A 16,942-nucleotide genomic window follows, 5' to 3' on the forward strand; every position below is an offset into this window, starting at 1 on the left:
TTTTTAAAGAATTTCAAGGCATTATCGATTGATCCTACGGATATTGGATCTTGTACTTTGGAGGAGTATGATATTCAGTTGATTCCTGGAGCTCAACCTTTCAAGAATAGGATGATTAGACTCAATCCTCATCATGCAGAAAAACTAAAAGAACAGATTGATTTATGGTTGGAAACAGATGTGATAGAAGAATGTAATTCACCGTTTAATTCTGGAATTTTTGCTGTTAAGAAGAAAGTTGGAAATACTAACGAGGTGAAAGTCCGTTTTGTCCTGGACTACCGCTCATTAAATGAGATAACTGAGAAGATCTGTTACCCTTTGCCTAACATTGGTGAGCTGTTTGACAAACTTGGAGGAAAGAAGATTTTTACGTCTATTGACCTAACTTCAGCATATAATTCAATGCATTTGAAGGAATCTGTCAGGAAATATACAGCATTTTGTTCTAATGGACGGCAATATTGCTTCAAGAGGCTTCCGTTTGGATTGACCAATGCTCCAAGTGCATTTGTAAAATTGATGGATAGAGTAATGGATTTGAGTCCTGAATTGAGGGCATTTTGCCTAGTTTACCTGGACGATGTTCTTGTATATAGTATGAATGTGGAGGAACATCTGGAACATTTGAATATTCTACTACGAACATTCTGTGAAGCAGGCCTCAAGATTAATCTTGGAAAATGTACATTGTTTGCAGAGGAAGTGAAATTTCTGGGCCATATTATAAATAAAGAAGGCATATTTATGGACCAAGCATATATTGAAAAGATTAAGAATTGGCCAGTACCTGAAACAGGTAAAGATATTCAAAGATTTACTGGTTTCATAAATTATTATGGTTCATATTTCAAGAATTTTTCTGATATTACAGCACCATTGAACAAATTTAGAAACAGTAGTAAAATAGAATGGGATGAAAAAAGTATGGAAGCTTTTACAAAGACTAGAGAATTGTTCTGTGAAGAAATAAGTAAATCGTTCCCGGATTGGAGAATGGAGGCTGAACCATTTGTGTTGGATACAGATTGGTCATCTACAGCTATGTCAGCGGTGTTAAGTCAAAAACAAAATGGACAAGAAAAGATGATATCGTGTTGGTCACGTGTTTGTTCAACTCATGAAGCCAATTATGCAGCACATAAAGGAGAATTATGTGCATTAGTAAATGCTGTTGAAAGATTTGAATGTTATTTGAGACACAAGAAGTTTATCGTGAGAACTGATTCAGCTGCACTGAAACATCTATCTACTTGGAGGCAGAACGGATATTTTGTTGGTCTCACCATAAGGTGGATAAATTTTTTATCCACCTTCAGTTATGAGGTTGTACATAGGCAGGGCAAGATGCATACTAATGTTGATATATTGTCACGTACTGCATTAAAGGATAGTAAAGATAGGATATCTAAATTATCGACAGACGAACAAGGAGAGTTAATATTGGATACTGTATATCAATTGGAAGATCCTAAATTATGTCTTATTGCAGGAATTGGAGCAGAGACGGCCAGTCAAATATCATCCAGATTGAAGGCGAGAGAATTTAGTCGTAGCCTGGAGAAGGATCCTGTTTTAGTTGAGGTGAGGAAATTTATTGTAAATAATGTCAAACCTACGTCCAGAGAATTGTCTCAAATGCCTTATCGTGGTAAACAAATATTAAGATTTTTTGAACATCTGAGTTATAAGGATGGTTTAATTATTCTGACTTCACCTATGCGGCTTCAGAAAGAATTTCAATTTATTGAACGGGTAGTGGTACCTATTGGAATGTACAATAAAGTTTTCTTGTTAGCTCATGCAGATGTTACAGCGGGGCATAGGGGTTATTTAGAAACTTTGAGCAGGATTAATCGTCACTTCATTTTTCCCTATGTATCTAAATATGTAGCGGCGGCAGTTGCAAATTGTGTCATTTGTTTGAATAGACGTAAAAAACCTAAACATAATCATAATATAGAATTTTCTCCTTTGGCTGGGGAAGCTATGGCAGAGTTGGCCATAGATGCTTTAGGTCCTTTGAATGAGTGTGAATATAATGGAGTCATTTGTAAGCACATTTTAATAGTAGTTGACAGTTGTACTAGATATGTGTGGTTGTTTGCTATTGAGGATGTTAAAGCTGAAACAATTATTGAATGTCTGAAATTTAATTTATTTTCTGTTTGGGGACTCTGCGAGCGAATTAGGACTGACAATGCTCAAAGCTTCAAATCAAAAGTTTTTAGGGAAGTTTGTTTAAGGTTGGGAATTGAACAAATTTTTATCCCTCCAAGATCAGCAAATTCGAATTACAGTGAAAGATACAACCAATCGGTGTATTCGTTTCTTAAGACTGATTTACGTTTTCAAGATGGAGATTGGGCTTATAAACTTAAAGCTACACAATTTTGTATGAACACTTCTTTCAATCGGAGGTTAGGATGTTCCCCATATTTTAAGATGTTCCTAAGAAACCCTAAGCTTCCACTTGACTCATTTGACCCGTTAACACGTTCGAAAATTAAACATATGAATTTTTCAGAGTTATTGGAGTGCCTTGACAAGAATTGGAGGACTGGACAAGAAAGAACTGAGAAGTATTTGCAGGTAGAAAATACAGAAAGGATAGGTAGGCCGGTAGCTATAAATTCCTATTGTTACATTTTTTATGACGTCACAACGATTGGTGTAGCTCGTAAACTCTGCTCGTTATGGGTGGGTCCGTGTTTAGTGACAAAAGCAATTTCTGATAGTTTATTCGAGGTTCAGCCCCTTGAAAAGTGTAGATTGAAAGATAAAGGGGTGAGAATTGTACCAAGAGATAAAATATATGTTATTGAGAGTACTTTAGACTTGACTCCAGATGAAAGGATTGACTTAGTGATTACAGATGAATGTTTCTCTGTGGATAATACCTTGAAAGTAAACTATGACTTTCCCAATACTTTGAGATATTTAACTTGTTCAGGCGTTTCTGAAGAGGAGAATAGTTGTGGCGCTAGTCCAGAGGTGGTTGGAAGGCGGAAGGATGGACAGGTAACACCAGAATTTTTGGAGAAATCTTTTTTGGGTGTTGGGTTGTCACAGCAAAGGTCAAATGTATCTCAGAATGTATCTCAGAATAATGAAAATTTAGATGATTTAGTTGAGGATCTTAGTGATACTTTGGAAAGTACTCATATTTCTGATAGTGTAGATTCAAATGATATGACTGACAAAACTAAGTTAGACTCTACATATTCTACTATTAGTAAGGATAGTGTTTTTCATGGGGATTATGCCTCTGATAATAGCTTAGTAGATAACAGTTTGGGTGTAGAGGATGTTAACATGGAATCTGCTAGAGAGTTAGAGTCTCGGATGAGTATTTTAGAGGACACTTTTCCAAAATTGCAAAGTAAAATTGTAAACTTGGAACAACGAAGGGGAAGTGTTAAACGAGGTAGAAATGTTGAGGAGGATGAATTAGATAGATCGTTAGATAATGCAAAATTGCAAAAAATGTCTGAGACTATTCCTGTTAAGGGTCGTCCTAAAGGTTCTACAAATGAAATGCAATTACAAAAATTAGAAGAGGATAGACAAAACAGAGAAAAGGACAGATTAGAACGTTACTCAGTAGCCGATGTAGTAACTAGGAACCTAGCAAAATTGATTAAAAAATAATATTTGTAATAATTTGTATAATATTTGCAGGAGAAGAGATTACCACGAGAACCGTAGAGAGCGTGATGACAAGAGAGGAAGCGGCGGTGGTGATAGACATCGTGGAGATCGTGGAGATCGTGGAGATCGTGGAGATCGTGGTATGCGCAAGAGGTCACCGGACGCTTGTAGTTCAAAGAGTGGACGTGCTGGACCAGTACCTGTGAAGAAATCCAAGGATGAAAGAGGAGTCAGGTACTTGGATATTTTGTTATTTGTTGTTGTGATGCAGGTTTATTGTTTGATTGTTGTTGGTGGTATGTATACGTCACAGGATCCACGGTTAGCAGCTTATGATTGTTCTCAAATAAGTAATGTTGAACTTAGATCAGCTGCCTGTTTGCATGATAGGATGGAACCGGTCAGATCTGTGGAATTGTTGGGGTTAGCAGAAACCGATTTTATATTGTCAGAAGCCATTAGTTGTGAGGTTAGACTAAAATTGGAGCGCTGGTTTTGCGGTACCGCGAGTCATGTGCACGTATTAGACGTGCCACATGAAAAACAGGTAGAGTTGAGTATGGACGAATGTAGGAGGGTTTTTCATTCTGGCAAGTATCAGCATGATGGAATTAGTTTTAAAGTAAATATAGATTTGCCAACTGTTCACAGTTTCACAGTTAATGGAACATTGTCACCTTTCTGGGATGTTGGTGGTGAAAATATTCAATGCAAGACACTGGGAATATACGCGCACAATATGTGGTTCAATTTAGGTTTTGCTGTTGGGACTTTGCATATTTTAGTAAAAAATACACCCGTTTTGATCAAGGGAAATGTTGTTATGGATTATGATAAAAAGACGATTGTGGCGAATTTTGAAGATAATCATTTGTGGGCAACATCAACTTCTCCATATTTTCCGTATGTAGTACGAAAACCGGCCAGTAATTTTAAGGTAGTTTTTCAAGATACATTCAATTTAACTACTTGGAATGAACAACTTTTTGTTTCTAACTTGGAAAGGAATATTTTAGTTAAAATTATGGGAACAGAGAAACTTACTTTGCAGCATCTGGATTTCAACATTTTTGTAACAGAATTAGAGGGTATCAAGTTTTTAGAGGAACCGAAGGCGGCTGTTAGAAGTTATTTTGGGGATTTGTTAAAACAGGAAGCTAGATTTGATTTGAATGCTATGTTTTTGGCTAGTAGAGAAAGAAACGAGAGGATGATGGAACTTTTTAGTATTTCTAGATGTGCTCAAACAGAAGTTAGGTCAAATGTACAGATGCATCATGGGTTCAGAATTATATACCTGGGAGAAATTGCTAAGTATGAAAAGTGTACAGCGGTTGAAATTCCAGTAAAGTTAGGTGTGGATTATGGATGTGCAGTAGGACACTTAATGGTAGATTATAAAGGTGAAACAGTTGGAATACAAGAATATAGTAGAATGATTGTAGCAGTAGAGGATATAAAATTGTTAAATTGTTCGCAAAGTCCGGTATTTTTGAAGTTGACAGCTAATTTGTTCCTTGGGAATCAGGGGCAGGGACTCGAACTTCTGCATATTGCCAATGAAAAATCAGAACACGTGGGACAAAAGATTTTTCTGAACGATGAAAAGGTGTTTATTGCTGATTTTAATAAGACTATTAAATATCAGGGATTAGAGGATTTTGAGGATTTTAATGGACAAGCTTCTAAATTGGATTTTGTTGATCATAAGTTGTCATTTTTCGAACAGGTTACAGGTCCTTGGTTTGGTCTAGAACATTTGTTCAAAGATATATTACCATTGTTTGCCAAGTTTGTTTTGATTGTGTTAATGTTGTTGTTAGGTATAATTCCTATGTTGGTATTGTTGTATTGTTGTTGTTCATGGTGTCATAAAAAAAGATTTACTGAGGAAGAATTTAATGCTAGATCTTAAATTTTTATGCTGAAATTTAATTATATTGTATTTTTGCAGTTTGGTTACGGCGGCAACAATGAATCAAAAGTTATTGAGCAATGAAGAAGATGGTCGCCACAAACAATCTGCCAATGAAGGAAATCAAGTCAAACCTGGTCTACCAGTATCTGCATTGATCAGCAACTCTGCATCCCGGCTGGTGTTGGTAATGTCGCGCGTTGAGCTGCCCACGTTGAGTGTGGGCAGGGCGACAAGGAACATATTTTTGAGCAGTGAGGACATGCCACTGGCAGATTTAGCTCGTCTTATTGATAATGAACCAAGGTTTAAGTTGAATTTGATAAACATGTTATCAGTGCAGTTGGAGATGGGAAGATGCATCCACTCCATAGACTGGCCTGTGGACAGGATTCCTGTCTTTACCAGCCAGAATTCAAGATACCTCAACCTGATGGCGGCTGGTGAGCATTCTAAAGCTATAAATAAAAAGTTGGCATGGAACGAGACAACTAGTTTGAATAAGTTGAGTGCGACCATATTTCCCTCTAAGCTTGTTTGCGAAAATTTACCAAGTTTGGTATTGCTTGCCAAGATTGAATACCTGGATGGAGATGAGAGAAAAAGCTGTCAAACGTTGGGCGAATTGTTACCCATAATCAAACATATGGGGGAACTTGAGGATTGGCTTCAACTTTCAAAAATTGACGTCATACCTGCAGATGGTAAAATGAGCCTTCAGACGGTGTTGAGGACGGTGGTGGGCAATAGCGTTGATCCGAGGTTGAAGACGCAGGTTGTGTCAGCTGTCCGGCTCCTGGCACATTGGAAAGATGTCGTGAATAAAGTAAGCTTTATTCTGAAGCAAATGCCATCCACAACTCTGTTAGAGTTACAGAAAGATTGGCTTGATGGAAAGTCTGAACAGGATTTGAGTGCTAAAGTGTTTATTGACTCCATTCAGGTGAATGAATACATGAACTTATCAGTCTACATTCCACGTATTATAAACGTGAATTCGGTGAGTCTAATCACCAGTGGAGAGATGCCTGCTGAGATACGTTATGTTAGATTGGATGGTCAAAGAGACATAATTGATAACCTGGTGAGTGCCACATATGCAGGTAGTCTGATGAATGAGAAAGTAGACGCAAGAATTTTGACCTGGCAAATGCAGATGCGCTGCAAGCGTCTTCGTCCGACTCTAGCCAAGCAGATATTGTTATGTGATCCAAATACCACTTTAGAGAATGTAGTGAAGGAAATCAAATTGGAGTTGGATGGAAACGTTTATACAAATTTGTTGACAACCAATATTGAGTGGAAGTTTAATCCTGAACACAAAGTAAATGAGTGGTTCGAGGGTGATTTCAAATTGGTTACTCGGTTTGGGGATCCTGTTTGTGTTCAGATGGATCAGCCCTTAAATCCGAACATTCCTGTTTGTCTGGACCTTGAATTGTCAAATCAGCAATGGCGTGTTGATGAACAAGTGAGGGAGGAAATGAGGTTGGAACACACGCCTGGAATATTGATGATGCTTGATAAATTTGGAGAAGAGGTTAGTCGTAAGCATCAAAAGATTTTGGATAATCAGGAGGAGGTTGATAACGTTGCAACCTCGATTTCGGTTGCGGTTAATAGCGGATTTGAAAGATGTCTTCATATGCTTGGTGATACTGGGGCAAGGATGTCTCAAGACGGCTTGTGTGATGAGACCGCAAAACTTGGAGTGAATGATGAGGAAGCTATTATGCCCATGGATATTGAAGAACCTGGCAAGAAGAGAACATCTGGAAAAAGAAAGTAATAATTATAGTTATGTGTATTAATTCATATTTTAGTTTATTTTATGTCTTTAATATTTGTTGAGGCAGTAGTAGTCTCAAAAGTTTAAAATTCATGTTTCATATTAATGCTCTATAATACCATGCTTAAATCTGATGGTTATATGTTAACCAATGTTATTTTTATATCATGTATTTATGATAACTATGTAATTAATGCATTAGGTGTAAATCAATGCATTCTTCAATGATTATATGTTAATCAATGTTTTTTTCTTAAAAAAATATTAAAAAAAAAAAGAAAAAAAAACACATAAAGAAAAAAGGAAAATATAAAAAAAAACACAAAAGAGTTCTAAGGAACCAAAATTAAAAAAAAAATGCATACGAAGTGTTTTAAAGATCTGGACTAAAAATAAAAAAATATATATAAAAAAATATGGCAGGTGTCATACCAGATCCACTATTATCTATTTTATAAGCGTTCAACGCTACTTATAATATCTATGATAATTAACATGTAAAAACCTATTGTTATATTTAATCTGAAATATTACAGTTTGAACCCGAGGTTCATGTTTAAGCCAGGGAGAAATGTGATGTATAGTCCCTTTCTTCCTGATTTTAAGAGCAATACATGTATTATATAGTTTAGCTTTTAGTTCTGGTATCCACGGTTTCGGAGCAAGTCATTGCTCTGCAACAGGATACGAACATAAAGTGAACAGTAGTCTTAATATTAATGTTATTATTGTATGTTAACCTTGTATTGAATTAATACACTTTATAAGAATATTTAGCTGTTTGTTCTTGCTATTACTATACGTCACAAGTTTCCCTTCTTTACTAAGATTATGATATCGATTACAGAGACCAGAGAGGCCGAGAATATACGCAAGTTAAGAGAGTGCAATGACAGATGGACACTAAAATACATATACTCTAAAAATTATATAAACATTTAGTTTTTAAAATCTCAGTGGCAGGTTGAGAACTGATTCCACCCCTTATTACTAAAATGAATCGAATATAAGCGTTACCCTAGCCCTACGAGGCTACTCATTACCCAAAATAACCTAACATAACCTGATCTAAAGAAAAAAAATTATTACACGAAAATCTTCCTCTTCTCCTTTATTTTTAAGTTATTTCAAAATAAGATGATTACCAAAATTCACAATCATTTCAAAACTTTTTTTACTTAAAGATTTTTATAAATAATTTTATATCTCAACAATAGAGAAATTATTCTTAAAAATCTATTTAATTGCTCTATTAACTACTGATCATTCCTAAAATATGCTTGATACTCACCTCAATTTATTATTTTTGACAAATAACCATTAAAATAAATACTTATTAATGTCAATTATAGAATAGTTAAAATATGTAAGACAAAAGGAATATAAAGAAATTTAAAATATTTTGATATTATTATTATCCTGTGACCACAATGTTTATATAGAGAATTATTAAATGCCTATAATTTTATGAAAACAATGAAGATGTTTAAAATTCTTTCTATTCAACCATATAGGTCATCCCCTTTTGTCTGCCCCGTCCCCAATATAAAATATTCCTTATTTTTTCCCCCATTTGAAGTATTAGTATATCTCCTCCCATTTTTGAAAGACTGACTTGATTAGGATCCCTTTCCCCCTCCTAACTTAACCTAACCAACCAACCAATGTCAGTAAAAGGGGATAATTGTTCCAAATTGATATCCTAAACAGACCTAAAATAAAAAAAGTTGGATGAATGGAAGGTTCATAATAAAAAAGACATGATGCATGTCTTTTTTGTATATGCACCAAAAGATATTGCTAACCGGTTGATATGACTTTCCTTTACAGTGAAGCTTCTTCTAGGTCCTGGGAAGATTTTCATTTTTAGGTAACATGCCTTCTTCCCTCCTTGTTTCGTGGATTTATAAACTCCCTTTCCCTCCTTTAATAAAAGTGTCCTTATATAGCCTTAAGTATTTATTAAATGGGCTTTCTTAACCCACCACTAAATTGATATAATGTATATATAGCTTGGAAAAACGTGTAGTGGTTTAGATATGCTTTAAAGTTTTCATAGTTTTATTCAAATCTTTGAAAATTTTACTAAAAAGCCCGCAAAAATACAATAGAGTTTTTTGTTTGACCACCAGTTTTCCCCCATTATTATAATAGGTTATCTTTTCCAATAAAGACGTCGTTTTCTTTACAAACAAAAGGGCTACGAGGGATAAAGGATGAATAGAAAGAGAGAGAAAAAAATGGTTTTCTAACCATTGGAAAATACTTTCAAGGCAAAAAAGTTTTAATTTTTAATGTAATTTTTAAGTTTTAATTGTTCATTCTTTAAAAAGGTAATGGTTAAAGCAATTTTTTTAATTGAAATATTGGACTTATGAAACTATATCCATCTTTATTGATTAAAAAAAACTCTCTTAATTTTAACCATGAAATTGTTTTTAGAGACACAAAAAAATCCATCTTTGCAGCCGTTTGCGATATCTTACATACGTTACATGCGCGCGCTTGGATGTTTTAACCTTCATCTCCTAATTCCCTCCTTTTATTAAAAAATAATTATTATTTTTCCTTTCTGTCTGTAAACGTAGACGTATAGTAGGACCACCCTGCGATTAACTTGTTACAACAATAGGACCTAAACTTTTATAAAAATATTCTTCATTTTTTTCAAAGAAAATTCTTTAACCCTTACAGATCGGGGGGGGGGGGTCATATTGACCCCCCCTCTATTTTTTTAATGTCATTTTTTTGTAGGTAAGATGGAGAGTTGTGACTTCATGACTTTTTAAGTTTAGTAATTATACGTCGGCAAGAGTTGATTTTATTAGGATATCTGGTCTGTGTCGGTCGTGGTGTCGGGTCAAAGTCGGTTGGGTAGCACCAAAATTAAAAAAAAATTCTAAATAATTCTTAATTTCTACATTATGACTTTGTATATAATGTAGAAACCTAAAATTTTTTTGGTGAATACTTATATATCAATGACCTTATGAGAAAAGTGGTGTTATGACCGTTTGACCGCACCCTGACCGACTTTATGACCGATTTTTGTCCGGCTTTTACTACAGACATATATCATGAATATCGTGGCTTCTATTACAGCTAGAGACCTATAATTTTTTTTGGTAAATCCTTGAGCAATAATAAACAGATAAAAATATTAATTGGCGCCGCCAACCGCCGTTTTACCGCCGTAACCGCCGAAAATGGCGGTTTCCGTTATTTGCCGTTTTTTGGCGATGATCATAAAAAGTAATTTTTTTGTTATGAAAAATAAAAGTTCGGCCTAAAATTTGGTCATCCTAGCTGCAAAATTGGCCGCTCTACAGCTGTTTTAAAATTTAGCGGCTGGCCGCTAAAAAGCGGCTAAGGAGCGGCCTGGCCGCTATGACTAGAAAAAGTAATTTTCTCTAAAAATACACATGAACCACCAGAAAAAAATTTTACGTCTTTATCTGTAACAGAAGCCGAGATAGAGGGGGGGGGTCAATATGACCCCCCCCACCCGATCTATTAAGGTGGGAATAGGGGCCCGATCTGTAAGGGTTAAGGATGACAATAGATTATATTTTGATTTTAATGAGGCGAATACTAATTGAGATATCAATGGCAATGGAAATAGATTTCATTAATAAGCAAATTTAAAAAATAATTAGCAGCAATTTAAGATATTTATAAATGGTATCTTAATATGGGTGACTTAAGATTGTTACAGCGAAAGTTTGAAAGACTAGAGGTCTCTAGGGGCGTGACCGCTAATAGAATAAAAAATGTACTGGCTATAATTGTAAGCTACAAAAGAAAAAAAAATTTCTCAAAACTAAACAAAGAATGATTTATTGCCATTAGTCCTATTTATAAAATGTTACTTTTTCTTGCAGTGAAATAAGTTTTTAAAAATCATCAAAAATACTCAAAAGTTTCGAGCATAACTTTACCTCTATAATTTTGTAGAAATTTGAAATTCAAATTTAAACAAAAAACTTTTTTTCTCATATGAGCACAATTCGTAAAAAAATAAACTAATGGATATAGAATATACATGGATATTATAACAAGGGATGAATTGTCGGCAATTTAGGTTGCCAATTCCTCTGGCACTTATTGGTCTGTTCGCTCATCCAGTAGGAGGGAAGGATCGTTATTTTTGTCCTCTAGAAGTTTCACTTTATTAGATTACATGATAATCTGGTGTTAGATCCAAGTAATAATAAATCCATTAATAAACTATCTTAGAAGTTTTTTCAATGAATTGTTAAACTTTACTTGAATTTGTTTAACATTTTTAAAAATAGATAATTTTATCAAATGAACAACATGAATGAGCAAAAGTAGAAAAGGGATTCAAATGAGCTTATACTTATATTTTTGAATTTTAGAATGGTATCTTAAAAAATTCTGAAATATAAACTACTAATGGCTGTGCCCCTAGCATGTAGGGTCTCTATTTTCGATGGGATATTGAAGGGAAGAAAAAAAGCATAAAACCATGCCCAGACTTATTTATGAAAATAAATTAGCCAAAAACCATCTCATTACATATAAGAAGCTTCGCTGTAAATAGAGCCATGTAGGTTACGCGGTTAGTAAAATTCTTCGCTACTGCCATAAAAAAGTTTACTACTTTATATAATATCCATAGACACAGTGTTTCGCCCTTTTAGGGCTCATCAGTATAGCTCAATTCATCAGAGTTAATTTTGCATGTGGCGGGGCTTGAACCGGGAACCCTTAGATTACCAGGCCAACACCCTACCCATTGCGCCATTACCCCATGACGAGTAAGGAATGAAATTTCGACCAGAGAGCTCAACCAACTTATGATTAGTTGGGGGCCTTGCACTTATGGCTAATAAGTACGGTTTTTCATTCCGGATAAACTACATTAAAATCGTTTTTGCCTTCTAAATTATTCACCCATTCACCCGTTCTTTGGAGTAAAGCAATTCGTTAACTAAAAATATCTCTAGATATAGAACTATTTGATTATTTTTCACCCACTAATGAAATTATAATAACTTTAAAAGATTTCCCTGATTAATTCTTCCTATTCTGTATCTAATTTTATCTGTCCTTTAGTCCATAATGACATATAATAAATTGGCTGCTTCATGAGGCAGTCGTCTTAAATTGTTCCGCTTTCCAAAGAACTTGGACCGTTCTTTCTTTCTTTTGATATACATAATATAATTATTTATCTCTATGCTTTGCTTCTTATGGATGTTATCATCCTTGTTTTCTTATCTTGCTCAAAGAGAGCAAAAAGTTGCAAAACATTTATAATTATGTTATTTTTCATGTTTTTATTCATATTTTAAATCAAGACAAACACATGTTCAACATGCTTTTCTGTCAAAATTAGACATCTTACCAAGTATAAGAATTTTATGGGTCCGAATTATAGATAGCTTTCCGCGGATATTAAGATGAAAAATTTTAAAATTAAATGTTTGCCCCGAGTAGCCGAAGACCAACGCTAGCATAATTGGAATTAATTTCATTATTTTTATTTAAATATTGGTGGAAAATTGTCTGTTTGTCAATGCTATACATGATTTTCCAGCGGATATTGTTAGGTTTTTAAGCCATACTGGAAAATCTTTTCCACAACTAGCCTTTTGGATTAACATTATAGTTTACCCAGAAATACATTATTCATTACTAGAAATTGTCTATAATAACCATAGAAATTGTTGTTTAAAGTCATTGGTTAACAAGTTTGGAAATCGATAGTTTATCCAATTAAGATTTAATAAAAGTTAACAGGGATTTTAAGCCAAGAAAAAAGACAAATTTTAATAAAAAAAACAATAAAATTAAACGCTCTATGTTTCTCTCCCTCCCCGTGAAAAGTAAAGTTTTGTATCAATTAGTTTGTGATATGTTATGCCTGTTACATGTTATGCCTAATGTATAACATTGATCTGAGTGTTCCTAAATTTCAGCAACTCCACATTATTCAGTATTTTATCAACTGACATCTATGGTAATGTAAATATTATTACATTTACACAGTTTTAGAATATTAGTATTTTATGAGTTCTTCCGCAGTAAATAATTGTCTGATTTATGTAATTATCAATTTTGGTGCTTCCACTAAAACCAGTTTTTAACTCGATCTTTTTTTGGATAGAAAGGAAAAAACATATGCATTGCATAAACTCAGTATGGATCTTTAATCCTCAGGGGCTCTATCACTACCATGTACTATTACCAATGCAGGCCTCTTCTAACCTTTTACTATAACCTAACCTATTATAATCATCAAATCTACCTATTGTTCGTTTCTCGTAAATATATAAAACACAAGTCATATAGCAGAGTTGAATAAACACCCCAATTTGTGTGCATACTTCCTGTTTTGATCATAGAATCATTAGATATAAAAGGGAACATATTCCCACCCCATTAAACACAGGGCCACAATTTTTAATCCTTCATATGGGTAAGTCTTTATGAGAAGTTATTTCTTCAAAAAAATATATTTTAAATTTTTTGTACAGGCTATGAAATTTCACCAAAATCCAACTTTTGTGGAAAAATGTATTTCATGCTAATTTAAATTGAATTGATTGTTCTTTTTTTATTTAGGTATAAAGGTACATGTGAATTTTAAAAGCCATGGTAGATATTGTCGTAAATCTCTATTGCTCTTAAAGACAATTATGTCCAATAGCTTTTTGAAACTATAAGCTAACACAAAGAAACCAATAAATCGATATAAACAGATATAGAGCATATGGATAAGAATGAAAGACAGAAGACATACTTACGTTACATTTAAAAATAATAAAAGATTAAAAATGTTAGGCAATTTTATTTGTGGGTCTTATTGATCCCATAACCCTTTTCTTGCTTCAGGCTTTAAATCTAATGGAGGGTTAAATCAGGGTTTGATTTTGTACAGTTCTTATTTTGTACATATGATTATTATTATTTCGCGTTTTAGATAAATGTTTAGAAGGTTTTATTATACAAAACAAGGCAATTCCTTACACCAACATTTAACTTTTCGAAGCATTAATTTTGTTTGCATTTGTTCTAATTAAACTTGCAAACATTCCAGATCTTTTGGATGTCTATCATCTTAAAATTTTCATCTTCCTCCCCTCTGTGAATTAGAGTAGAAGGATGTTCATTTAATATCTTAAATATTTTTAATAGCTAATAAACATGAACTATACTTTTGCAAAATTATCGTCAATTTAGCTTGCTAGCATGGAACTTTTTTATTGGTAAGTTCGTTCATCCAGTAGACGGAGAGGGAATGGGGTACAGGGGTTGGAAGGTGGTAATCGTTACTCTGCAAATGTTGTAGTTCTAAACGGTAAAAACGTTACTAAGGATAAGATTGTAACATCTATTCTTTTCTAATAAAGAAACCATAATTATATTAGATATAATAAATTAGCATATCTCAGAAACATAAAGGTAATGTAAGAATTAGCAAATAATAAGAAATGGTTGCAATCATCCAATGTTAAATTTATAAATTTTTGGTCATTCTATAATTTTAATACACCTTCCTATGTTTGCTATTATTGTCTTCGAGGCTTTGTTGGTGTACCATCCCTTGCTATAGGGTACCGCTAATGGTTTCCCATCTGGTGATTCTTACCCAACCTTCAAAATCAAATAGAACAAATTAATTCAAGCATTATATTCACATACCTTCTTCTTCTTGTGATAGACAAAATTTATTTTTGTTGCAACACGGGTACTGTATATTTTGTTTAAAGTGGAAAAAAGTAAATAAAAAAGATTTTTTTTTTACCATACATCTTTTGGAGTACATTGGAGTAAAGTTCTCTATCATCTTTGCTAGAAACTTTATTGTTACCAGTTCAATAAAAATGTGATCTTGCTGGCTACTTTTGGAAATGATTGCTCCCCCTCCCCACTCAAAAAAATATCTTAATCAATCAAATGCATAAAAGTAATTGCAAATGTATAAATAAGCAAAAAATAAATGAGGGGCAAAATCTTTCGAATTGATATTGTACCAATCAAACCCACCCCCCTCCCCTTTGCACCCACCTACACATTTGAAATGAAATATAATCCTTGTACAAAGATATAATAAGTTTCTAGGCCACAAATTAAAATCTGAACAGAGTGTATGTGGGGCGGGGAGAGATAGATGAGACCAATTAACCATATAAGAGATTCTACCAAATAATGTGTGTGCCGTTGTTTTTTTTAGACATAACAATCAATTGACATAAACAAGGAAAGATGTTTTGGAGAATATCTAGAAAATCATAATATGCTTTGTTCATTTTAAATAAAATTTTTATACGCATATTTTAAAAGATAACTTCGGTATGTGTGTAAAGTTGCTTGGTTTCCAATATTAATTAGATTTTCGTAACCCAGGATATGTTTCTAAGGAATGATGTAAAACTCTCCACGAAAGATTTTAACCCTAGACATGTTCGTGGCTGTAATTGTCGTGATTTAAATCATGCTTGTTCTTTTCAATGTCGAAACTTCTTTATAGAAAATGACCGTCCGTTACTACGACTCCATAAAATGCCATCTGACATAAAATAAGTCTGAACGTTTTTCTAGCAATGTCCTATAAATCTTAAATATTACTTCATCTGTTATTGCTGAGCTATTCATGAACAATATTCTCCTTGTTTTATCAATGTGTATGGCCATAGACATGTTTATTTTACACGCTTGGCTTTTCTGTGGACGTGAGTTGGGGGATAAATGGGTTTATTAACTCAGCTTGCATTCATATATTGGATTTAATAATATCTGGATAGATCAAATCGTTTTTTAATCGCATCTTGAATTTATATGCTAGTTGTAATATTCCATAAATATATAAAATGGGCTTATTATTACAGCTTTTAATGATTATATTGAAAAATAGAATTCTAGAGTATTTTTTTTTAAATTAGAATTATTAAAAATTTCAAATTTTGTGAAAATTTTTTTATCCACTTATTTTAGCTACAATTATATTTCTACATATTGGTTGGAGGAATATTGTTTTTGGCCATAAAGTTTCAATGCTAACACCTTAGATATCAAATATTCAGTTTATCCTTCTGTTAAGATCTATAAAACAGGCTTGACTAAGAGGAAGCTTACAAAGCGCAAAGGCAGACACATAATTATATGTGTTTATCTGTCTGTCATTCCATAAAATGTCCATAACGACACAAGTTGTGTATTTTTAAAAGCAAAGCTTTTCTATAATTAGGGTCGGTCTGTCCGTACGTCCGCCCGTACGTCCGTCCGTCCGTCCGTAACGGATAGCTTTTTTCGCTAATTTAGGCATGTTAGAATTGTCCTATTGATTTCAAACTTTGCATGGTGATTCCTGTCATAGGCGTCCAAGGGGGGGGGTAATGGGCCATTTGGCACCCCCAAACGATTTTGGGGGTGCCGTAGGCACCCCCAAAATTTTTTGAACAATACCCCCCCCCAAAAAAAAATTACCCCTACCTTGGGGGTGCCGTAGGCACCCCCAACGATTTTGGGGGGGGGTATTTACCCCCCCCAAACCATTTTGGGGGGGGTAATTACAATAATAATAAAATAATATAATAAAAATAAATGGCGCGCTTCGC

The 16,942-nt window shown here is 33.9% G+C and overlaps 1 protein-coding gene across 1 annotated transcript; it reads left to right on the forward strand.

Moving 5' to 3' along the window:
* Positions 1-2,537: 2,537 nt before the first annotated feature.
* LOC145324991 (uncharacterized) lies at positions 2,538-7,355 on the forward strand. The gene is made up of 4 exons (XM_080167806.1): positions 2,538-2,592; positions 2,954-3,021; positions 3,682-3,885; positions 5,606-7,355. Exons 2-4 carry the CDS (start codon positions 3,014-3,016, stop codon positions 7,353-7,355), a joined length of 1,962 nt encoding a protein of 653 aa, XP_080023932.1. The 5' UTR covers positions 2,538-2,592; positions 2,954-3,013.
* Positions 7,356-16,942: the final 9,587 nt, after the last annotated feature.

This window comes from Acartia tonsa, chromosome 1 (assembly GCF_053477335.1).
Source record: "Acartia tonsa isolate MP-2025a chromosome 1, ASM5347733v1, whole genome shotgun sequence".
NCBI classification, from domain to species: domain Eukaryota; kingdom Metazoa; phylum Arthropoda; class Copepoda; order Calanoida; family Acartiidae; genus Acartia; species Acartia tonsa.